Source organism: Centrocercus urophasianus, unplaced genomic scaffold (assembly GCF_019232065.1).
Source record: "Centrocercus urophasianus isolate 14NV4802_14NV808 unplaced genomic scaffold, USGS_Curo_1.0 seq_2, whole genome shotgun sequence".
Taxonomy (NCBI): Eukaryota; Metazoa; Chordata; class Aves; order Galliformes; family Phasianidae; genus Centrocercus; species Centrocercus urophasianus.
In genome coordinates this window covers 13,871,082-13,896,497 of record NW_024884755.1, presented here as the reverse complement: position 1 = coordinate 13,896,497, position 25,416 = coordinate 13,871,082, and the positions used below count along the sequence as shown (strand labels likewise).

Here is a 25,416-nt window from a genome sequence, read left to right as displayed (position 1 = left end):
TTCTGATGAGGATCTTTAAATCTCACACCCTATAACACATAAGAGTCCAACATAAATCACGCATTTAGTCACTACACTGCCAGATGGAACCCATTTGTATAGTGCTTGAAAGACAAGGACCTTCATTTCATTTGAGCATTGCTTCTTATTAGTTACAGGTCATTCAGTCACAAGATGTTTCTAACACCTAACACAAACCAATTATGACAGCACATTCCGTGCAAGGATGAAAGTGTTACAGTCTTGCTGCTGAGTGGCAAGCATTGCTAAAGGGGCTCTGATTAATATGCAATTCAGCCTGATTTGATTTGTGCAGAGCAGAGCAGCCCTTGTTTCAGCATGTGGAAAGTAGGATGCAGAATCTCCTGAGCAGTTCTTACTTTTAAAAAGCAACAGAAGTGTACAGTGCTCCTGAAAAGGAGAACACAGACGGACTCTATTCCATCTGATATGCTATCTTATGTCTGTTTTTACTGCATTTAAAAATTCCATTTCATTATGTTCATAAAAGCTAAATCTATCACACTGCTGAGTCTAACAGCTGTGTTGCATATAGATATTGATACCCACAGGCAAAACTCTTTTATGGGACATCTCGTGGGATCAGATAGAGAAGCTCCAAATGTTTCAACTGAGCAATAGTTGGGATGACAAATAAATATTTGAGACATACAGACACGTACTCAGACTTTTCACTTTTGATTTCCAAATAAAGTCTATAAAACATATAACTACACCTAGAATAAAATGTACCACACATACTGAAACTTATTACCTGCCTTTAACAACAATACCCTCACCTATTTAAGCAGACAGCTTTATCTGTCTGTATCAGTGACACAGAAGATTAGGTTTAATATTTATTACCCTTCCCAAACCACATCTAAAACAACCACAACTGTTGATGCCCACTGCGCAAAGAGCTACTTGTGTGAGATTTCTACTGCAGTGAAAGCAGAAGCTGTCTAAAATTGCACAAAAAGCTTTCTCTTGTAGGCTTTCAAGCCCTATTTTCTAGTTATAGAAACTTATTTTCAAAATGGTGTCCTAACTCGTGCAGGTGCAATTTTTACTGTCAAACAGGAAACGCGCTCCAAGGTATTGAGCTCTTCATTGCTGCTGATTTCTTGCATTGCCAAGTACAAACGTGAACTGTTAAAGCAAAAGATAATGCAAGAACTCACTGATTTCTTTCCGTATTAATCATGCCATTAAGCATCTGCAAGGCATTTAAAAAGAGAAAATGAGCACACACAGGGTCTCATTTAGAAAACTGAATAATTCTAGTTCTTCCTGTATGTTTTTAATTTTTAATAGTGATTTAAGTACATTTTATGAATTCAAGTTTTCTAGCTGATTTTGGCCTAGACTTTTGGTATTTCCATGTTTAATATTCCCCATCAGTGGAACTGGTGTATAAATGATTACTTTTGCTCTCAAAGGCATTGAAAGGCATTTTCACTTTGAGACAAGAGCCTGAGAATCTTGAATCAGAGGATACACAAACAGCAGAATCATTTGGAAGCAGTCATCAATAGAGAACAGAGAAAAGCAGCTGTGATTTCAGCTTAGCTGCTCTTTTTGCCCTTTTCTATAAGATTTGGTGTTTATGTCTTTTGTAATGGATTGCTGCAGCAAAAGACTGGAGATGAGTAACAAGAGTAATTTGCTGTGTATATTGCAAGACAATACAAGTTATATTTTCAGTATCTAACAGAGAGCATCACAGTGAGAACACACAGATCTGGCCATAAGCTAAATCTCTAGAAAGGTTAAAAGAAAATGCCAAAGCTGTAAGTGGCTCAGTCATTCAAAAAGAGACAGGAAGCAAAGTTCAAAACCTCGTGCAGGTGAGGGCGAGAGAAATCAGGACTCCAGGCTTTGTGAAGGCAGGGCAAGGGCACTAAGGAGGTCATGGCCGAGGCAGAGGTGAGAATGACCATATGTAAAGGTTTGGGCAAGTACCCAGAGAGAGTCCAACCATCAAGGACTATTCTGAAATAAGAGGTGTTGCAGAGTTGATGGGAGCACCACTAACCCACATCCTTTATAGTACTTAAAAGAGTCAGATTTCTTAATTAGATCTGCTTTTGGCATTCAATTTGGATGAGTTTTCAGATGCTGCATCTCCATCAGTTGGTTTAATTATGACTGAAGGACAAAATTCCAGGCTGGCACCCCTTGGTGATCCAGGGACACTAAAAAGCATATAACTCAGCAGGACTCAAGCATAGGATACACGCTTCCACGTCCTTTAATACCAATACAGCTAGAGCTTGCACCAGCTAAAGCACTCCTAGGCTTCTGAAGAGAGTTGCCTGGATTGGGAACATCAATGAAATGTCACACTAAAAAGTGCCTCAATGCAAATATTTTTCAACACTACAATCCTCAGCCATCCAAAGTTCACACTGCTCTGAGATTCTCACTTAGACAGTTTTTTCTATTGAGATTTCTTTTCTTCCCTCACCTTTTTCTCTTTTTTTTCCTTGTATTTTTTTCCCCCCACTTTAGTGACCAAATGCAGCTTTGTTATTTCTCAGGTTTCAGCTCATGTATCCATTCTTGGTGTGAACTCACTCTGCTCTCCTGATCATTAAACTCCATTTTTGTTTTTAAAAACCTCAGCAGACTGAAGCACTGCTTTTCATTCTGCTTATGTCTAGGAATGAGTTAATTCACAAATTAAATATTTTGATGTGGTTGTAACTAATGAGGTGATAGTTATTTTAATTTTGCACACGACGTTCCCCCTTACAACCAAATGCCTTTAAAATATACTGCTAATGATGCTGGTATTAGTGATGAAAATATTATGCACATCTTTAGCTCAATGAAAGTATTTTTACATTGTTAACATGCTAAAAATCAGTGTTAATGAATACGAAATAACATATCTGGAAGGAAGTCAAATGTTCTGATTCAGGCCTAGGTATCATTTAGAGCTAATTAGCAGAGTCTAATGTGGTGAAACACTCACTTCTTACAGTTAACAACTGATTCAGTCTTTGACTTCAGTACCTCTATAATGGATGGTCAACACAGGGAATGGTCAAGCAAGAAAGACAAGCAACAGCTTATTAGCAGCATCTGTGGTTCTGGGTGAGGAAATCAGAAGTATTGCTAGGCTACTGTATGAGAGAGCCACAATGCCCTACACAAAATACCACATTCAGCATCAAACCTACATTTACTTATTTTCAAGCTCTGCAAGACATTCCAAATTTCATTCCAACATTAATTCTTTTTCAAACCAAAACTGTTTAACAACAGATTAAATACGAGGTCAAAAAAACCCTCTATGTGGGCTGAACATGCAAACTGGTTTTATATGTTTACTAAACAACAGTGGGTAAGACGATTGCTGTGATCATATCATTGCATCCATAAAGTACACTCCTTGTGCTTGCAGGCTGGTTCTTGCTTTGATTACACTACTGTAACTACATTTTAATTTTTCTTTTTTTTTTTTTCTTTTTACTTAAAAGGCTTAAAATACATAAGGAGAAAACAAATTATGCAAAGAATCCCCTAGATGGAGCAAGTTAGCAAGGGCCATGCATATGCAGGCATGGGCATTCAACTGTGCTGCCACACTTGGCTTCATAAACGATTACTTCATAACCAAATTTTAATGAAGGACAATGGTTGTGCAGTTCTTAAGCATATGCCTGCTCATATTCAGTGCCGGTCACCTAGAAAAACCCTCAGTACATTGCTGTGCTGAAAATGGGATACAGCTTCCTCAACAGCTCTACAAACTTTCCCTAAAATAAACTGTTCTCCAATGTGTTTTTTCTCCTTCCCACTACAGAGCCTCATACAGTTACTGTGATGTCAGCTTTTCCAAAAGCTCATTTATTATCGTCCAAGGTTCTGACATCGGAGCGAAGCGCAGGCTGAGGTATCACTTTTGGTTCTAGCAATTAAAAGTTCTGAGGACAGAATATAATTTTCAACATCTTTAGCACACTAAATAAATAAATAATGACCGTGGCATAGCAATTAGATTTGTCAGTTGTAAAAATAAGTTTATGAGTCAACAGGGAATATCAATTCTGAACGCCCCATAAAACTACTAATAACTATAAATACTCATGATTTTGACCTCTTATTTAAACTTATTTTTCCTTCTGATTATATGGCCTGATAAAATTAATGATGCTTCACTCTTCCACTAAACTTCCATGCTTAAAATTACTTCTAAAAAGTTATTTTGTCTCTCGTGTTTTGTTTGTTGTACAGACTGAAGTTAACAGAAGTTAAATGGCCCAGTTAAAATCAGGACACGCAGAAAAGTTTTTGGAAGGTAAGAAATATCTGGGACAAATCAAGAATTCTCTCTTTTAATGCAGTCAAATAAAAACCTTGTATTTCATAAGCATACCCATCAGACACTTTAAGAAGGAGAATGTTTATCTGAAAAGCCTCATGAGAATTTACAAGCTTGTAAAGCATTTCTGCTCAACTTCCCTGTGGTTGTTTGTTCTTTTTTTAATTTAAAAAAAAAAAAAAAAAATACTATAAATACATCATAGCATCTCAGACAGCAAAAGTGAAGGATTAAAATAGTAGCTGAGTATTTTCATGAGATGAATACTGTTTCCCAGCTTTTCAGTTCAGGGAATGAGCATTGCAATATGCTAATTAATTAACAGAATGAATTAATAAAAGCACTGGTTTCATGGGGCAGAATATTTATTTCTAACATGAAAGACGTGTCCTAACTTCTAAAGAACTACAGTAACAAACATGAATCAGTGGAGCACCAATTAGATTAAAACCACTACATATAAGAATCCACTTCCACCTGCTCTGGTTGTGAATGCTGAAAGCCACAGACCAGCACTTAAAATCTGTTCCTGCCTTCCTCTCCTCAAGAGGCATTAGTTTCAGCAATCATCCCTATGGAAATCCTATCACCTGCACAATCCTGTAGTATCACAGCCCACGCTTAAGGTTCAGACAGCAAATGAACCAAGTGGTTTCAAGTCTACTACAAATGTAACGCAGCCTCTGCTGAATGCCAATATCCTTATTGTTCTGAAAACCTGTAAGCCTTGTCTTTACTGGAGATAAAAAGAATTAGTGAGTTGCTTTAATTTTTTAGTACAATTGGGTCAACGTTTTATTAATAAAAAGCTCTGCACTTTTCACGTTGGTCAGCAGAGTGAGAACAGACTCTGCCACCATTTTTAAATATGCATTTTCAAAACTTCTGCAAAATGTGAAGCTTTTTTCTTCTTTGTATTACTTAAATGGGGCAACACAGCAGCCTTTCCTCCATTAATGTCTTGGAAAACTGTGTGCATGTTTAATGCAACAAGTTCTTTGTTCAGTTTAAGAATTATTCAGACTACCTTATCCAATATGGGTATAATTCACTTCCTTGTTTCAGTTCTGTTTCACAAATCTGGATTTGTGACCAAAATTTGAGGTACATGTATGTGCTATTTATGCTGCAATAACACCAATCTCATGGTGCATTTCTTTGGCTCATTACTGCTACCTTGGGTCAGGATGGTACTTTAAAGCCAGGTAAATACATCTCTACAGAAACGTCCTGGATTTGGGATTTCAGTACCATTGGCTACAGTGCAAGTTATGTTGAATACATATTCTTGTTTACCTTCAACCAATCTGACATGTTCCATTCAGTAACTTAATCTTACTGATTTAGTAAATTTTAGAAAATATATAAATATTATACTAGCTGCAGAGCACATCTGATTTCCAGCACTTGCAAAATTTAAGTCAACATCTCTAATGATCAAAACCATTTTTGTAACTAACTAGGATTTGGGCAGGTATGATAATTTAATACAAATGAGCGTTAGTCACAGAACAGCAAAAACACAATGAACAAAGTCCTAAAATCTATGTATATGGTCAAATATCACTTCAGTTGTCATTGTGTGTACCGTACTTTAAGACCACACAACCATCACTGATACCTACAAGAAAATGAACTTGAAGCCTAGAATGAAAATGAACACGTTCTGACAACTCAATTAGATCTCAGCCTGATACTCACAGGTCAAGACCTCAGTTCAAGATAATGCATTCATTGTTCAGAACAGCCCACGTAAATCTGTTTCACAGAAAATGTCAATATTACCTTTTACACAATTCTTCAGACGCTCAAATAGATCTTCACAATAAACAAAGATGCAGATTTTCTCATTAACGTATAACAAGGAAGCCTCAGGGAGTTCCCACAGAGGCACGATCTAAGGAAACTCAAGCTAAGAGTAGCATTACCTATGTTTGAGGTTATAGCGATGTAGTCATGGCTTCTATACATGTTGTTCACAAGGAAAATGAACACAAAGAATAGCAACAAAAAAAAGTGCGGATCTGCTAGGGTCTGCAGTCATTTGATTTAAATCCATCTAGAGTTTAACACATTGTCATTTTGTTCAAGAATCTGAGATTTGAAAAACTTAAACGTGGGAAAATAAACACTCTATATGCATGAACACATGAAAAGCATCTTTAAGCTTATCATCTGTGGCAAGTGTTAAATATACTTTTTTTCTAGGTAAATGATTTTTAAAGCTTTTCCATTATTTCCTTATCTGCTAACATGTGCGTTAAAGGAACAGGTCAAGTGAACTACAGGCTACAGTGTGGAGAGCCTTCAGATGAAACACCTATTTTTGAACTTGCAAGAACCTATCATTCAGCACATCAAAATCTGATTAGCTGAAAATGGATTTTCCAGTGATTAAAGAGGAAGAAATAAAATGCATCCCTGTCTTCCTCTTTCCATTAGCTCATTTCATATCCTTCATAGCCTTTGTATTTGACATGCACCTGTATTTGAAGAACGTTTTTTTTCCTGTAAAATATGTTTTAAAAATATTACTTCCACATTACTGAACCTGGAATACTGATGTGACACTGACATGATCACTCCATTGCCACTTTTCATGAGGTAGCTAGAATTAAGACAATACAACTAAATACAACATCCTCATTGTCTAAAACAAGGCTACAAAATCTCCAGCCACGTAAAAGGAAAAAGGCCTAATTTCAGACATATTGATTAGCCCCACCTCTTGGTAAAATCATTACCTTTGAAACTCTAATCTGGTTTATTTAAATGATTAAGTATGTAAGAAGCCTTCTAATTTCATCCATCACTTTTTTTCTTCTAACCAACTGCTTTGCTGCTTAAAAAAACAGGAGGCAGGGAAAGAATTCTTAAATATTTCAGAGTCACAGATACTTAGATTTCAGATAAGCTTGAACCTTGCTTAAGTTCAAAGACAGGGAATAAAACCAAAGTATTTGTTTGTGTCCATTTCGAGTGAGCAGATGTGAACAAGTATTGTAAGTCTATGAACAAATCTGGAAACACGATTTTTGAGCTAACTGCCTGGAGCAATTTTTGAAGCAATTTTCTATGGAAGAGAGGCCTGGATGACTCACAATATCTAAAAACAATGTGGATATAATAACATTTCAAATCCTTTCTTGTTTCCATTCTTCTGCCATGCCTACATGTGTTGATTTGCATTTTTTTTTTCTGAAGTACTCAAATTATATCTTTTAAAGACTAGCGAGATAGAGAGAAGTTTGTGCTAACCTTAAATAGCACCTTATTATGTGAACATCTGGATACACAGAAATGACTGTTCTTCATAAAAGCCAGTTTTTCAGAAATAGCATGGATGCTTTTCACCTGTTTACTTTTTCATCACATTCATTGATAAATCAGTGCTCATCAGATGTGTGGGATATCTACTGATTGCTCCATATTCTACATTCCTTAAATGACTTATTTTTGTAGGCCTTTTAAAGTGTACGTTCTCTTTTGATTACTTGTTTTACTTTTTTGAAACCTTCAAAATAAGAAAGTTATGCATGAAGATTGATAATTATTTCTAATTCCATGCAAGGGAAAACTCTCAATTTACATCAAAATCAATCTCTAAGTTACACCTCTAAAAGTAGGAAAGGAACAATTTTTAACTCCAAAAATTATATTTTCTGATAGGAACTTTGCCCATAGAGGGCTTATTTTTGATGCTGTTTATGTTGCTGTTGTAAATGTTTATGTTGTAAAGCATACAAACAAGTGCTGTTGGGTTCTTTTTTTTTTTATTCTACATCAAATTATAAGCATTCATTTAGGGTATTTATTTCATAGTTTACTCTTCAATAGGAAGTTTTCCTGCATATTTTTCTTCATCTAGATTCCTTTCTTTACTCATATACATACATGCAAAAAAAAAAAAAATCATTCAAAATTCTAACTCACACTATTTATTGTGAAATCTTCTCATGATAGTAGATGAGTAGTCACCTACTTGTCTAGGAGAGCTTGTTACCTAGTTTAGGCCCTTAAACATGTCATTCTGAATCACCGTATCTTCATCAGTGAAAAGAAACAGGCATTTTTGATGGACTGTCCAACACACCTGAAAACAAAAGTGCTTCTTCCTCCTGTACTAGAGTACTAGATCTTCCTTAAATGCCTACATTAGGTACAACTAAATCCTTCCACAAATCCTTGAACTAATACTTGCTGCTCTTTTTTTCCTTCTGTTAAGGACTTTTTGCTAGACTTATTACACACGTGATTATTCATTTCTTAGCCTTCTATTCAAAACATGAATAGTTTTTTAAATCTGTAAGTCTCAAATCAGCCGTCATATCTTTGAGTGATTACTGCTATGCCAATATATAAATAGGAAATACATTTATAAGGAAAAAGCTATAACATGCTTTCCTGGTTTTCTTCAATATTTATAACTCAATACAAAAAAAGATATTTAAAATGATATAAAATATTCTAGTATGTTTTCCACAGCACTGTATGATTTGTTTTAAAGATACTGTCTATTTTCTGAGATAGACTTGCAGAAAAACAGGGAAACAAAATAGGAAAGGGCTTAGAAAGTTACCTTTCTTACAACTACTTACTGAAACTTAGAATATCCTGTTTGATCCATTATACTTATCAGTAATAGTCTGAATTATACTATGTAATTTATTTTCTCTGGATAGGATTGGAAAAGACAGTGTTTGGTCCAGCTGAAGCACAGCATCTTCTATCCATTTCCTCAAAATGTCATATAAATTCTTAATTTATATTCTAAAATCTGTGTCATTTTTCTGTCTTCCTTCTTTGCGAAATGGAAATCACACACTTCTTTCCATAATTTTGGAAAAGAAAAACGTTTTGCTTTATATATTCGAAACTAGTATCTCCCCATTAATTTAAATCTCATCTGTTCAAGTAGGAGTAAATTACTAAGTCACTAAGATCAAATCACAAATCATTTTGCCTTCCAGAAATAACGCTATATGGCAGATCACGTGAACAATTTCTCCTTACCTCATGTGTATTCTGATAAACTATGATGTGTGAACTACGGGGAAAAATAAACTGATACACCGATGCCAGTAGAAAGTATCTTACAGGACAGAAGTTCTAATAAAAACTTTTGAACCCAGGTATTCTTCATCTCATACCTTGAAGGAGTCAGGATCTATTTGAAGGCTTAAAAAACCAAGCAAGCACCAAATGTACGCCATTTTACAGAGCTTAAAGTCTTGATTTTGTTTTTAGATTACATCCTCTCTAAAGGTGTAAGACTCCATTTTTGTAGCTGCTTTAGTAAAAGCTTGATCTAATTTTATCTACACCTTTCAACGTGAGGTAATTGTCCTTTCATTGTGATACACAACAGCCACAGCAAATCATATGAAATTGCACTGCATTTTCCAATTGAAGGCAAACCAGTTACAAAATCAACTCTTAAAGAACCCTCAATGCAAAAAAAAAAAAAAAAAAAAAAAGTACAATACAGAAGTTTGTATATATGCACTTATATAGATTTGCATATATACACATTTTTATGTACACAGAAAGATTACAATTGTTAAAGGAGCTGCTAGCCAAGAAATATGTCTTTCATCAAATCCTTTTCTCTGCTTCCAGTGAAGCCAAAGAGAACTTAATTTGAAAGATTTTCTATTCTCTGAAAGCAGTTCTCATGTAAGACTCACCCAGTCCTTAATGAATTAGACAAGATGAAAAAGTCACTTCAGGCTTGAGGCTATTGCTAGTGGAATTTTTTACTATGTAAGAAACAAATCTTTCTTCTTACTCTCTGGGAAAGAAGAGCCATATTGGTGGTGATGATACAGCACTGAGAGCATTTTTTTTTTTTTCCAAGGAAGAACGTACCTTAAACTGTGTCATTCTGTTCCTGGGAGGAAATCAATGCCCTTTACAGAGACCTGCACAGTGAATCCAGAGGGGCTGTGCAATCAGATACAATACAACTGCTATTCTGTAAGGTAAAAGATTTTTGCAAGCCTTATCCGATATTCTGTTGCAGGATGAAAGGGAGTATAACTTTTGAGGACTTTCTGTTTTTGAAAACTACTGCACCAAAATTTTCACATGTAAGCTCCATATTGGATTTCCAAATAAGCCTTCAGGCACTACATACGCTGGAAAGAAAGAACAATTTCACATCAGTAAACTACACACATAAAGTGGCAGTAAGTCATGATCCCAGAGAAAGTTTCCCCAAACAGCCAAGCTAAGGGAATGCCTGACTAGTTCCTTGCACTGATGATTTGCTTACTGTCCCTCTGAGAAGACACACAAGTTTCATCTCTTTTCTCACGTGACACATTTAGAAGACATTAGATATTTCTGTGAGCTGATTCACTCAGGAACTCAAGAGGAGCTAGTTTACTGACTGAGCAAGAATCTAACCCAGCAGGAGAAGCAGCAGAGTGGGTTAAGTTCTTGTTCAGTTGGTAAGCTAGACAGAAGTATGGAGAGATCTATGGGACATAAAAGATGAGGGGCAGGAAAGCATACTTCTGGGAGAGCTTCAGACACACAGAGGGGAAGTTAGGCAGGAAGGCACATTATTCTTTAATGTAAGGGACCCACTGCAAGCACAGCCAAAACCAAGCTTACGACAATTTCTAAAATCTTCTAATTGGACAGGCTTAAAAAAATAATCTACTTCAAATTGCTGAAATCTTCTATCTGAATCACACACCGCTTGCTTCTCTGAACCTCTTACCACTGTCTCTTTGGCCAGATTGCTAAAAGAAATGCTTTCACCTATTGTTAACTAAAACTGCTACCTCTAAACGTGGAGAGGTACAGAGCCTGGTGATTATTTTTCCTTTGAGGCAAGAAGATGATACCTTAATGCTCTAATTCAGCTATGGCAAGAAATCAGAAGTCTAGCAAAAAGCCGTGCTACCTCTAATTCCTCTGTTCAGCTACACAGCTGCCTTCGATCTGCTGCAAGGTGTGCCACAAGAACCAAAGGCAACAACTTCCCAGTCACTCAAGAAGTCCACACCAGATCTATATCAGCTTCAGCACAGATTCTACTGTCTTCCTCTTGTGTCCTCAAACATCTAATGATGTTAATGGAACTCTCTGGACTTCCAGGCACTAGAATGCACAACATCTGACAAATTCCCTTGAGAAATGTCTCCTGCTGCACATTTAACAACTGTCACTCACAGCTCATTTAAAAGGCAGAAATTATGTGTGGAAACTGTCATATCCCTTCAGTTTGACTTTTCTTTAAGTTTTATGGTTTATCAAGGATACATTGACAAAGAAACACAGAGACAATTCAAATATTTCTAGGACAGCAAATTAATGGAAAGATAAAATGGGCAACAGAATTTGTTACATCTCACGGTTGAAACAGAATAACACAAAACTATCTCAGATCGAGTTTTCCTTCTCAAGTCTCTCTTCCTTGTCCGAGAGTTTCATGCATGGAGCCAAAATAAATGTTTATATAACAAATGCTTCAGCTCTGTAATTTTTCTAATAATCCCAAGGTGCTCCTATTATTATGCAGACCTACCTACTCTCTGGAGTGCAACTTCCATGAAACTATCAGCTGGATAGCCCCTTAGAGATGAATTCCTACACCCTGCTCCTGCTTCACCATCTGCTGAATCAGCTGATATCAGCTGAATCAGGTGTTAAAAAAGCATTTATGTCAATTCAGAAATAATGATATTAGTGATATTAGAAATAGTGATATTAGGGCAAACATCTAGAATTCTGTCCCTACAGACTGACTCATATTGAAAGCCAACATGTATGATGGTCATGGCATAAATGTCATTGTCCTCTGTGAAATTTAGATTGTTATTACAGAGAATCTCAAAGAAGAACATTTGAAAGCTGAAAATGAATGTATATAGGAAGAAATTTAATTAGGCTCTTTTAGTTCATTAAAGGACTGTGGAATGAGTGTAAATGAACTTAGAAGGATATTAAGATATGTCCCTCCCATAAGAATATGACTCCATAACTTTTATTCAGGATTTTTAAAAGAGAAATTAGCAATAAACATAAATTGAACTGAAACAGCCTAATTTTACTGTCTAGTTACTGCTAATACAAAATATTCATTTCTCCCAACAAGAAACTATAGCTAAACATCAGACATAACACAGCTATTTGCAAAGGTGTTGAGGAGCAACAAAAATCTTTAGATCCATTTTTAATTGTTGAACTTCCTTTAGAAACACCAGCACATCTGCCAGTTATTTAAAATATCTGCAAATGATTAATTTAGTAAAATATTAAGGAGACATTGAACAACTCCTGTATATCTACTAGGAGAATCCCATCCCTCTCTGAAAACTGCAATCAAAAATAATTTCCAATTAAAATACTTTCTGACAAGAAGAAACTCAATTTAAATTTTAGTTGTAGGACGAAAGGAGAACAAGCAATGTCATGTTTCATTTTCTTCAGCTTGTCACTTCAATTCTCTTTTGAGAAGGACTTATTTTCAGATGATATAATTACAATCCTGAAATGGCAGTTTTAAATATACATGACAGATGTTTATTAAATTGAAATACTTTTGGAACAAAATTTACTTTCCCCCTCTTCACTGCAGAAACAAAGGCCAGATTCTATGGCCTCTTTCCATTGTTGCTTCTTAAAACTGAAAAATATTCATGACTATCAGTAGAATTTTCCCCCATTTTAGAGATTCTAATTCTTCTCCCCAACCACCATTGGAATACAATCCAACTTCACCTGTAGTGTGCATGTCACCTGGTCTGTCTAAGCATATTTCTAAATGGCATGCAATGCAAATCCCAGTGGAAATGCTCTAGAGAGAAATTAAGGGGACAAGCATTTTCCATACTATGCTAAGAACATCATCATGTCCAGGGTGGGCTGTAGTTCACTATTATAAAAACTATGAAGTGCATGTTGTCAGGAAACATAACTGTTCATCATTTATCATATGACTTAAAAGAAAATTCAACATTCATAAAATACTGTTCCACAGTACCATCAACATACATGGCAGAATTCATATTTTAGACAGAGGCATCTATTTAAAAATGGAGGTGTACTATGGCACTAATTTAAGTGTTTACAAATCACTTTTGTGTGAGCAATATCCTCTCTTAGGAGTGATTTATATTTGGTCCTGAAGTCATCAGCTAATACTTCTTCTGCAGGGAGAACGATGCTTTATGGATTTCCACTCAAAGAAATTTAGTTTGCCATGAAAAAATAAATAAAATTCCATTTTATGAGACAGAAACACATTGAAGATGTCAACAGCAAAATGTAAAAAGTAATCAGCAAAATTAAATTATATGCATAGAAGACAGCATTTTGATCACTGACAGAATTCAGTGATCCTCAAGCATGTGAAAAAAATCATATGGAGAGCTTTCATACCCACAGAATCACAGAATCACAGAATCACCCGGGTTGGAAGGGACCTCAAGGATCATGTAGTTCCAACCCCCCTGCCTAGCAGGGCCACCAAACACACACATTCAGATCAGGTTGCCCAGGACCCTGTCCAACCTGGCCTTAAACACATCCAAGGACGGGGCATCCACAACCTCCCTGGGCAGCCCGTTCCAGGGCCTAACCACTCTCCTTGTATAGAACTTCCCCCTAACATCCAACCTAAAATCCCAAAACAAAAAACCAAAACAACCCAAATCAAAAAAAGTACACAATGCATGTAAAGTCTAGCTTTTCTGTGGTAACTTGACCCTTTCTTAATTCCATAGCAGTCAACCATAAGATTGGGTTCATTTATGCTTTAGGTTTTGAGCTTCTGAAATGTTTCTATACTCATTATAAGAGATAGTAGTGCTTGTGGTTTGATATTATTGTTGTTTGTTGGTTTTTGTTTTTATTTTTGAATACCTTACGTGTTTCAATATTACAAACTGAGGACTATGGGATGCTGATACAACTATGTAGAGAAACGCTTTCTAATATTTCACAGAAACAGAAAGAACACAGTGAGAATGGTGAACTACTGTTTGACTAGCATTTGGAGAAATCAGAGGTAATGACCCACTGATACCACAAGAATTATTTCACAGTCACATCACTGGGAAACCTGAATTTGCTAATGGAACACTAAAAATAAACATGTTTATGTGATAGTCCACTTTTAAGTTAAAAAAAAAAAAGGAATGAAGGAAAACAATCTAGAGACAAACCACAGTTAACAACTAGATTTTTTTTTTTTTTTTATACTGAATTTTAATTTGAGTATTTTCTTATTTTTTTCCTGGGAACATGACCATTGTGTAATCTTAATTTCTGGCATTGGGTAATTCCTTCCTGTGCAAAGATATCTACATAGCTTACATACAAATATATTTTAGTGAATTTACAATATAAGGTTTGAGTGCTCAAGACAGCACAAAGTATGCAGGCATTTATTTGACACTGCTCTTGACTACAGATGGAGCTTTTAATCACTCATCTGCTAAGCTTTACTGTATTTTGAGAAAAGAGTGTACTGATTGTTTTTTTTTTATTTTAAAGCATAAAAAACCTTCTCTTCTGAACTGTCCCCAGGGTATCTCTCATGGAGCACAAAGTAGTCTAAGCTGCTGCTCTGTATAGCTAAGCAATTACCCCCACGTTGACTACGAAGTAACTCCATTTTCTTTTTAGTAAGAACTCTACTTGAGCCATGGAGGTTGCAAATTCACTAATTTCAGATCTTCCTCTCTTAAGAACCAAGCAGTCCAGAAGTACTGATACTTGGTGAAAAATCTGAATTTAGGACAGAAAACTTTCTTTAAATGGATTAATTGAAGTATAGCAAAACCAGCATAGAAACTAAAAATATTTGCAGAGAGTATTGGGATTAACTGATAGACACTTCTAACTTTGTAGTCATATTCCTTAGCCTTAAGAAGAAGATGGAAGACAATGGGAAGCATGCATCTTTCAGATTTTCCTTATCCTTTGGCCTTTCCAGTTCTCTTTGTTCTGAACTGACACTGATCCTGACATCTACAAAATACATGGAATGATTTTAATAACTGCTGTTGTAGTTGAACTTCAGACACTATTGGGCCCTTTGTACTTACAGAGTATGTACCATTATTTAACAGTCCTTAGCAGTAATTCACATCTCTGCCAAGTCTCTTAATTCTCATCACTTCTCCTCATTTAGTCATTTGACACACTGCAATTTTAATACCCAAACATCTAATCTATGGAGCTGATTTTTTTTATTTTTATTTTTAAATGAAACTTCAGCCAAAAACAAAAACATTCATCAGCTATCAACCTCCATTCGAAGTCCATGGGCAGTTAGTATAATTTGGTATCACTTTTAGTAAGTGCCTTGAAGATGTTTTTTAGATCTTTCTGCAACATATCACTAGAGAACTCATGATATTTCACACGTACAAAAATCAGTAAAAAGCAAAAATCCTAAACTGTGCATTTGAAAAATCCCATTCATACCTCTTTACATCCTGGGCAAAACCAATAAACTTGCAGTAAAATGGCTGCCTGTGAGGTCTTTATTACTGACATGGTTTTTGGTGGGGTTTTTTTTTTTTTTTTGAGCAAAATCTGCAGACTCTGTTGTCAGAGTATGCATTGAATTACAGTAAAATCAGATAATAACAATATAATGAAAGATTTATAGCAATTCTGCAAATGACAATTTTTAATGAAAATTTTTTTCTGAAGTTCTGGCAGTAGGAAACTTTATTATTCTCAACCTGAGTGATATTACTTATGACATATAATTTTTCCTTTCATACATCCCTTTTGCACAACCTCTTTTGAAGTAGAATAACAGATTAAATTTTACCATCAAAATTATAGCAGGAAGCAAACAGAATTACTCTGACACCGAAGAAATTTCCATCCTACTTCATGCATTTAAGGCCAAATGCTGGAAAGTTCATCATAAGTTTAACTTTAAATGAGTTTATATCTCACCCGCAAGCACTTTCCACCTCTGCCTGCTCATTCACAAGCTAGAATTATTATGGAAGCATTATTTTCCCCATTTTTCTAATTTTCTAATATTTAAGATAGAGTAAAATATGGAATAATCTCTGAAAAACTGTCCAAAGATCCACTGCTTCCCAAATTTACAGGCATCTGAAAATACAGTATATAGTATAAGAAATGCATTAATCAAGAGCAAAGGATGAATACTTTGTTTATCTTGTATTCTAAATGGAAAAGAAATGAGATATTGCCATGTCTGTCACTAAAATATCAAACCTCTGTAGAAACTGAATTCCAGCTATGGAATTTACTATATTGTAAAACAAGGTAAAAGTGTGCAAGTGGGAATTCTATCAGAGAAGAGAAAAAGATACAATTATTCCAACTCAGAGCTGATATGCTCCAAGGTATACGTTTTCCAACAAATCACAATAAAAATGAATATTTTAGAGGTTAATACGAAGATCAAATGTAGAATGCATTTGCCGAAAAGATTAATATCTTTTCATTAAAAATGAGTGCACTGTTGGTTCAGCATTTGCATTTAAATCGAGTAAGTAATAAGTATATTGACTGCTTAACACACATCTCCAAAATGGAAAATACGGATGAAGGGAGCAGTGTCCACCGGCAGAAGAGGACAAGGTTTTTCTGTTATCTGCTGCTCTGCCTTCAGAGAACTTAGACTCTATCAACAAGAACACTGTAATTCACGTCTCACAGCAGAACTGGGGGAATACTGTATAAGAGTAATTATGCAAGCATTCATTCCTTCATGCATAGCATGTTGGTGAATACGTATCAGTGGACTGATGTTGACTTGAAAAATGGCTTGCCAATATACATTAAGTTATCAATGTATGGATAGGAATGGGTATTTATTAGCTGCTACACGCTTTTTTTTGTCGCAATTGTTTAAAGCTTAGAGCCATTCAGTTAATTGGAAGTCTCAGTCCACTAATACATGACTGCAAGTAATCTGCTTAAGCATCAGCAGGAAGGACTGGAGTCCCTCCAGGTTTCTTGTTGTTTATGGCATAAGCTCATCACAGCTCCATGTTTTCAAGCAATAAAGAAAGGGAAAGGTACATATGATTAAAAAACCAATATCTCAATGCACCAAGATTGGTTCAGAAATAAAATATATAGGAGAAGCTTACTGAAATGGTGGCATGGCTTCACACAGACATGCTGATTGCTAGTCTCATGAAGAATATGTGTTTTTATTTAACTGAATACAGCACAATGTTTCTAAGGATCAGAGAATACTTGAATTGGTTTTCTTGAGTTGTTTAACAACATGTCAGAACATAGCCCAGCATGTTGCAGATATTTTGAAATATTTAAAAAAAAAAAAAAAAAACAAAAAAACCCAACAAAAACAGAATTAAGTGCAGCAGTTCCTATCAAAAGCAAAATCATATTACTTCTCAGACAGAAGAGTAAATATTTCCCTTAACTGTGGTGGCAGCTTTCTTGTAGTATTAGAGTCATGCAAAACGTATATAAATCATACAGATATTTTCCTACTGAGCAGGCACCTGTAACACTGGCAAAACAACATTGTGGGTGAGCAGAAAAACTGATTACTGTTCCATAGAGGATTTTAGCTGATGCTAAAAGAACACAAGTGTTTTCTCCTCCTGCGTATAATCTTTACTTCTTTCTAACTGCAGAGAAGTGTCAGCTTGAAATGGCCTAACCCACCCCTAAAGTACAAAACTCAAGACATTTCCTCAAGATTCCTTTCATTCTTATTTATTTATCTTTACTGTGTTGTGTCCTATTTAGGGTCATTTAGACCACACACTTTCATAAAGGGCATCCTTCTCTTCAATCTATGGATCAAATGTATTCTCCAATGGATATTTGGAGGTATAATTTGCTCTCTAGCACTCTTTATCTCTGACACATTCAAGGATGCTTAAATCCCTCAAGAAAAAATGCACATGTTAATCTTCAAAAATGTGCCCTTACACACCTTCTGAAAATGAAAATGGATGGTTTTGATAACCTATCAGAATTGCAAAACCCTGAAAAATCATTTTGAATTGTTTTTTTGAAAAAATAATTTTGAATCTGAAAAATATATACATGAAAATAAGCTAGAAAATTCAGACCATACAAATTGTGCATGGCACTGAGGCTTTCTTAGGAGACATGAAACACTCCCAGCTTCCCTGAGCAGTTGCCATTAGGAATCAAAAGCACCCCGCAGCTTGGTGGATATAATGTGGGTTGTCTATATACACATATACTCAGTTCAGCAACTCACAGAACAACAAATTTTGAAGGCTTGTAGGAACTTAATAAAATTGTCTTCACTTTAAACCAGTCCTGTGCAGCTAGAAGAACAAACAGATGCGGCCTGAGGCTCATCAGAATCCAGTTCATTTTTTTCCCCTTTCTATTGTTTTAAAAAGCATCTACTTAGAATTCATTTTTAATCCTAAAATATTACCAGAAAAAGAAATCTTTCATTTGATTTTGTCTCCTTATTTTCATTGTTAGCATAGATGTTTACTTATGCATGCTGTGATCCTCCCACATATATTTAATCAGAGATAAAAACTAAGCTCTCTGGATGCCCAAACTTTGTTTTACTTCAGGGCAAAAGCCTTTGTATTCTTTGCACTGAAATGAAAATTTCTGAAGCTATTTCATGGCAACTGCTCTGAAAATGCTGTAGTGTTAAAAAAAAATAATAATATGAACTGTACAGCATGTTCAAAACTTGCCAGATGCCTGGCATCTCCAAATCTCAGTATCTCCTATTGGGAAACAAACTCCATTTCCTGTTTTCTTGGATACACAAGCATGAAAGAAACTGTATTTTAAAAAATCATATTATTACAAAACCTACAAAAAAGCCAAAGCAATTTAAATGCTGTCGAGTTGTCTTATACAGCACTGAAAGTTGCCAAAAGCATAAAAACCTATGGTTAAAATTACAAGAAGAGATGGAAAAAATGAGTAACTTCAATCAGTCTCTCAACATACTATTAACAGTTCATACCAACTGCTGGTGCATATACACATAATTAGTGCACAACAGCATTCTCTCTTCTCTATGTTTATCCTTGAGAAACTTCTACTGTAATTCATCTCAGTTGAAGGCTAATATGACTGTAAACAGTAAACTTAGTAGGAATAACTGAAGATAATCCCCCTTTTGACTGGTACTAGCTTTTATGATTCAAACAAAATAAATACAGCTAACAAAAGATGGAAAAATCACAAGCAACTGACCCAAATTGGAGTTTAAGTAAAATCTAGAAGTTGCTGTTTGAACTGCTAATATAACGATTCATTAGAGTAACAGAACTTTCCCTCCCCCACCCTAGTTTCTGGAGGAGTGGAATTCTCCAGCAGAAATCTCCCTGCATAAAATCCATGTGCACCTTCAAGAGCTACATCGAGTTACCTGACTGCACAGCTGACCACAATCACAATCATCAAAAAGGACCAACTGTGTTGTCCACATTCATTCATTTTTCCAAGGAGTTAATGGAAAACTTCAATGAACAACTTGCTGCTTTCTATCCACATATACTATAACACATTATTTGCTGGCATGCTGACAAAAGAAGATTAGGAGCTGAAGAGAATAGGCAAAAACTGTTCATCCCCACGGTTCACTAATTCTGTTTCATGGGAGCTTTGCTGATCTATCATTTAATTCCACTATCTACAATTTTTGTCCCCTGTTCTTATATCTACTGACAAGGTTTTCAGAGAAGTGACCATTTCTTCTTCCCATCTTTCTACGATGCACTTCACAGAAGGTTCTGATATACAGCCTCCACGTACTACAAAGGTTCAGCAGAGGAAATATAACAAGGCAGTAATATCAGCTGATATTCTACAGAGGAGTGGCAAATCAGCTTTCTAGCACCCTGCAAATAATTTCTTTTTTCCAATGGTGGTGACATGCACGTACTTCATCTCTAAGCAGAAGCTAGACAGAGATATTCTCTTTCAGATGCAACTCCCGTCTCTGTATCCAAGGCAGACAGTGCTTTCACACTAATTTAATTTCATGAGCTACGTACATGTGAAACACCTAAATCATTTATATATATATTTATATTGGTACCCAGAAGTGTTCGGAATGGGATCATTAGACCACTTGTCCCCAGAACTATTTTTTATGATTGAAAATGTTGAACATTTTTGTACACAGATGGTTACAATAAAGGATGCATGACAACCAGTCCATACACATGAAATACATAAGCAGAAGTGGGAGAAGAAGCCAAACCCAGAAAGATGACAGGACAAAACATCTTGAGAGAAACAGAAAACTCCTTATGAAGGCTTTCACTTGACAAGACAGTATTGGAATGGGCTTCAACAGCAGATAATACTTGTTTTTACTGTTAAAATGTTACACAGCCCTATGTTTTGGCTCAAAAAAAGCCATTCAGCATTTGCAGCAACAATTTAAATTACTTTCCGCTTTCAACAAGATTGCAGTTTGCCATGCCACCTTCAAAGTAAAAGTACGGAATTGACTATTATTAAAAATCATAAAGAATTCAGATCTTGATTTCTGGATCTACTACTCAGTCGTAATACCAGTCCAACTGAGGCCAGGTTTCTTGTATGGAGACAGCATCATTATTTCATGAATCACCAGTAACCTTTGGAAGATACCAGAAAAAGCAGGTACATTCATTCCCTTCCATTGATTTTCTAATTTTGAGTAAATTGGTTTAATCTGGAGAATGGTTATCTATTAGGAATAAAAATACCTAAAGTGACTTTAGAAAACAGAATGAAGCTTTTAAACAGAAAAAAAAAAAAAATGAAGAAGGGAAACTTGAGTTAAAGAGGTGATGATTACATACTAAATTTTGGCGTGGGTCTGTGGCCAGCCACACAAATATCAAAAAAATTAAATCCCTCTGAACTTAGAAGAGAGATCTACAGGCCTTGAGCTCAGTTTTACTGCAACTTGTGTCTATAATATACGTCTATTTTACCCAAGAACGGTCTAATTCTGGAAAAACTTGCACAAAAATTACTCACCTAAAACATATGAGCATCACTTTCATGTAGTTAAAATAAGAAATAGCATGCTGAATACAGAGAGCATTCAATAGTCCTGTACCTAACCAACTTAAAAGACAAGTGCTGTAAATCAGCACATACACCCAAAATGCAGCAAGGTTGGTGAGCAGAGAGTTCAGGTCTTTGAATTTCCTTGGTGGAGACTGCAAGACTCCTGGTCGCCTTCAGGACCTTAAGAGCCCACAGGCCTATATAATTAAGAGAACTGCTGATTTACAGAGTAACTATTCAGGTCATAATTGCGTTGTTGTTCTCATACATTCTGATAACTACTAGTTCATTCTCTTCACCTGAAATGATTACACCTATATTTTTTTTGCCACCGGTTCACACTCTTGTAACGTTAATGACGGGTAATCAACATGGACTTTGGCAGTACACCGTTTCATCTTAAAACTACGTGCAGATTGTCTGCCCCTTTATTATTTCTTTCTTGTACATCCATGGTATACTAAGTATGGAGCACTACATTAATTTTTCCACTAAGTCCTCTCAATACAAACAAACTTATAGAAAAGTCTTTAAAGCAAACTGTAACAACCTCATAGCAAGCCATACATACAATTAAGCCTTTTATTTCTTCTGTTGTCAAATAATTGCTGTCTCCAGTTTGACCTTCTTTTATTTTTCAGATCTTTGTTTTCATCAGCCAACACTAAATGTCCAGCACTGAAGAACCATTAGATTTATAAATAGTGATCACAGCACGTAACTTCTTTCACCAAAATAAGAAATAAAAAGAACACTGTGAAAGACTCCTCACAGTTGAGCATCCAAACCTCCACCCTTCCTCACAGCACACTTAATTTTTTGTCAGTTCACAAAAGGTTATGAGCACAAACAATAAGATGTCATCTTGTGATAGGAAACTTACCTCACGATCCAGCAGTACAGGTGACACCACTGTGACAATATCTCCCTTTTCTGGGTCAATGTAGAACATATTTGGGGAGGGTTTGGTAGGTGTCTGTTTGAGGATGTTGTACCGCAGAAGAGCGTTGTCTGTGCTAGGATCATCAGCATCAAATGCTGTCATCCGCATCACAGTTGTTCCTAAGGGAAAGGTGGACAGACAACAGAATGCAGTTAGGAAGCACATTTATTATGCTACTTTCAAACACAAAAACCAGACAAGTACATAACAACTATCTCATCAGGGCCAGGAAGTAGTTTCATGTGATACTTTGTAATTCCATTCATCCTATTTTTACTTGCTGCTGAGCTAACAACAAAAAGTAATCTTCCTGGTTTGCAGCAAACAAATGACTCACTTAAATACCCCATATTTGAGTACCTTGTTGCTGCCCACATAAGGAACATCACTAAAGGATCCTCCATGCTTTAAATTCTTTGGTAAAAAGTCTACAGGATCTCCTGGTGAAGGTGCAATGCTGAAATAACAGAAAGATTTCTATTTGCAGTTTGTGCAGTTTTGCACTGTCTCAAAATTGGTTGGACGTTTTTTAGGGCTTCTGCCAATATGACAAATTTTATCATGACTAAAGCTCAGAGAATTCTAACTTGAACATAACTCCTGGGCTTTCTGATCACTCTGAACACTCTCTTGCTCGGCCATCTTTAGAGTGCTGAAGTTGTTTTTATTACAAAAATCCTATAGCGTGCAGTTCTGCCATAGAGAGCAACAGGGTTAATGCCACTGATTGCACAGAATCTTAAATGATTTAAAGAGGAAAAAAAACCCACTATTCTCCTACAACATGGTTAATACAGAGACAACTGAGAAGCTGCCAATATTGTTGTTAACTAATGGAGTACATTCTCCCATATCGCAAGATCAAATCTTATCCTCTCTCTTGCACAGGCACACCAGAGGTGACAGAGTTTTATTCAAGCTTCTTTTATTTGCTTTGTGTTATGGGAAGCAAAGAAAAGAAGTAATTAGACAGCAGGGCTGAACCCTGCAATATTCACCCCTAGACCATTATAATTTTTTAATCAGTCAATCTATAGGTATAAACACAACAGGTTTTATGTTCATTTTTATATCTAACTAGAAGGAACATATAATCACACCAAAACTGAAGTGTTTCTTTGGCCTGAACAAAGGATAAAATCCTAATGAACAAAAAAGTCACAATGAAATCAGCGAACTAGTTTCAGCAGTGAATGAAGAAAAGAACAAATTAATGCAAAAGACACTAGTAAACCATATACAGATAGGAAAGGTAAGGAAGCATTCACTCTTTTGCCTAAAAATCTAAACCAAAAAAATTTAATCAAATTCCACCAACTATTCAATTTCCATTTAAGTAGCTTAGCACTGAAAACATATCATTTAACACGTGAACCGCAATGTCAAATTATAATTCATTGTTAGAGTTCAAGTCTTCTGTATTAGCCAACTTGCTTTTCCCCGCTGACTTTCAGTAGAGAATTATATCTTAAAAATATCACAATGAAAACAATTTGAAATACAACATTTCCATTTCATATTGAATATATAATGCTATTTGAGCTATCCACAGTATCCACAGTCTTTTGTGCCAAAATAACAACACTGGATTAAAACTTTCTAGTACAGACAATGCCTAAGTCATTACATTGCCTGCAGAACAGAAATACTATTCTTTTATGTTGATAAGCAGTGAGTTTCTATTCTTTGTGAAGGTCTTTCAGCAGAGTTTACTTAAAATCAAATGTAATGAAATACAGTGGTAAAGATGCAAAAAAACCCATCCCCAAATAATACGTAAACTAAAACAATTTCCTCACTCAGTGTTAAACACAACTGTCATGCTCAGATATGTTCCTTCTTTGCTTTTTTTGGTGTGTACATCTTTGAGGTCTTGTAATGACCTTGAGTATAAGCTCTCAAAGGTTTTGCTTCATTGCTACGTCAGGCAGAGCTACCCCCTAGAGAAATAGAACAGATCTGACAGCATGTTGGTTTTATTCACCAGTGATTAAAGGTCAGACAGCTCAAAAACAAGCTTGCCACTGGATGCCATGCCATGTTTTCCAATATTACAAAATGATTCTCGCCCTGATATTTTCAACTACTTTGTTTGAGACTTCTTCAAAAGAAAAAAAAAAAAATAACATCTTTCTATTTTGAAGGGAAGAGCATTCATCTCTTTTTACAAGCATTGGGAACTTCTGACACATGGATGTTTTTTTTTTTCAAATGTGTTTATTGCATTTGAAGACAATTGTTTATTTTCATGTTAGATAGCCTTTTTCACAAAAGTCTCCTGGGTCACAAGACCTCACTGAAATAAATAAGACAGGCAAATCTTCAAGGGATATAAAAGAGCGCTCAAATATAAGTGAAATTCAATGATATTTGGTATGGCTTCTCAAGAAGCACAATTTAATGGGATGCTACGCTCTTCAAGTACATTGGATGATAGTTTAAATAAATGTAAATTCGTACTATTATTAATCTATTGTATGAGATATTCAGCAGAGATTTAGAATGTGATCAAAACCACACATTCAGATGGAAATCTTATTTACACAGTCGTTCTAGTCAGTTGTACAGAAATATTTCTAACGATAAGACTGCAGATACAGATTTTAAAATCTGATGTAAATCCACAAATCTCTAGTTACTCTGGCATGAAACTGGCTTGATACAGTGGCTGAATACAATTCTGATTTGCCAACTTAAGTTCTTTAACCCTTCTATTCACTGGACATTCTTTTATTCTGTGTAGCCATTCCTTTGCTGCAGAGAGATAAGAAATAAATTCAGAAACTAAAAAAATCTGGCTTTTACATCACTTTGCATAGGCGTGCTAGTCCCAGTAGGGAAGTAGATAATTAGTTCCATTTGTGTCTATCTTGCCTCTATGGTTCAGAAATGTTAGTATCTAGCTAACCATCAAGGTGGCAGATGTGCTTAAGTAAAAGTTATTCTATTCTCACAAATTCACATAACAGATGTAAAAATGCATATAAAACTCCTTGTTAGATGTCATTATATATTATTACAGTCTGTATAAGATTGTATCTGTTTTTGGTTCATGAACATCAGCACAAAAAAATTACTACTCTTTAAACATCACTTACATGCCTTCATCACTCCAATAACCAAAGTCAAA

At 35.6% G+C, this 25,416-nt stretch overlaps 1 protein-coding gene across 1 annotated transcript in view; it reads right to left on the bottom strand.

The window, feature by feature from the left end:
* Nucleotides 1-25,416, bottom strand: part of CDH13 (cadherin 13) — a 434,526-nt gene that overhangs the window by 113,912 nt on the left and 295,198 nt on the right. The window contains exon 7 of the mRNA XM_042821675.1: nt 22,227-22,405. Coding sequence (XP_042677609.1) covers nt 22,227-22,405 — 179 coding nt within the window. The remainder of the gene's footprint in view (nt 1-22,226; nt 22,406-25,416) is intronic.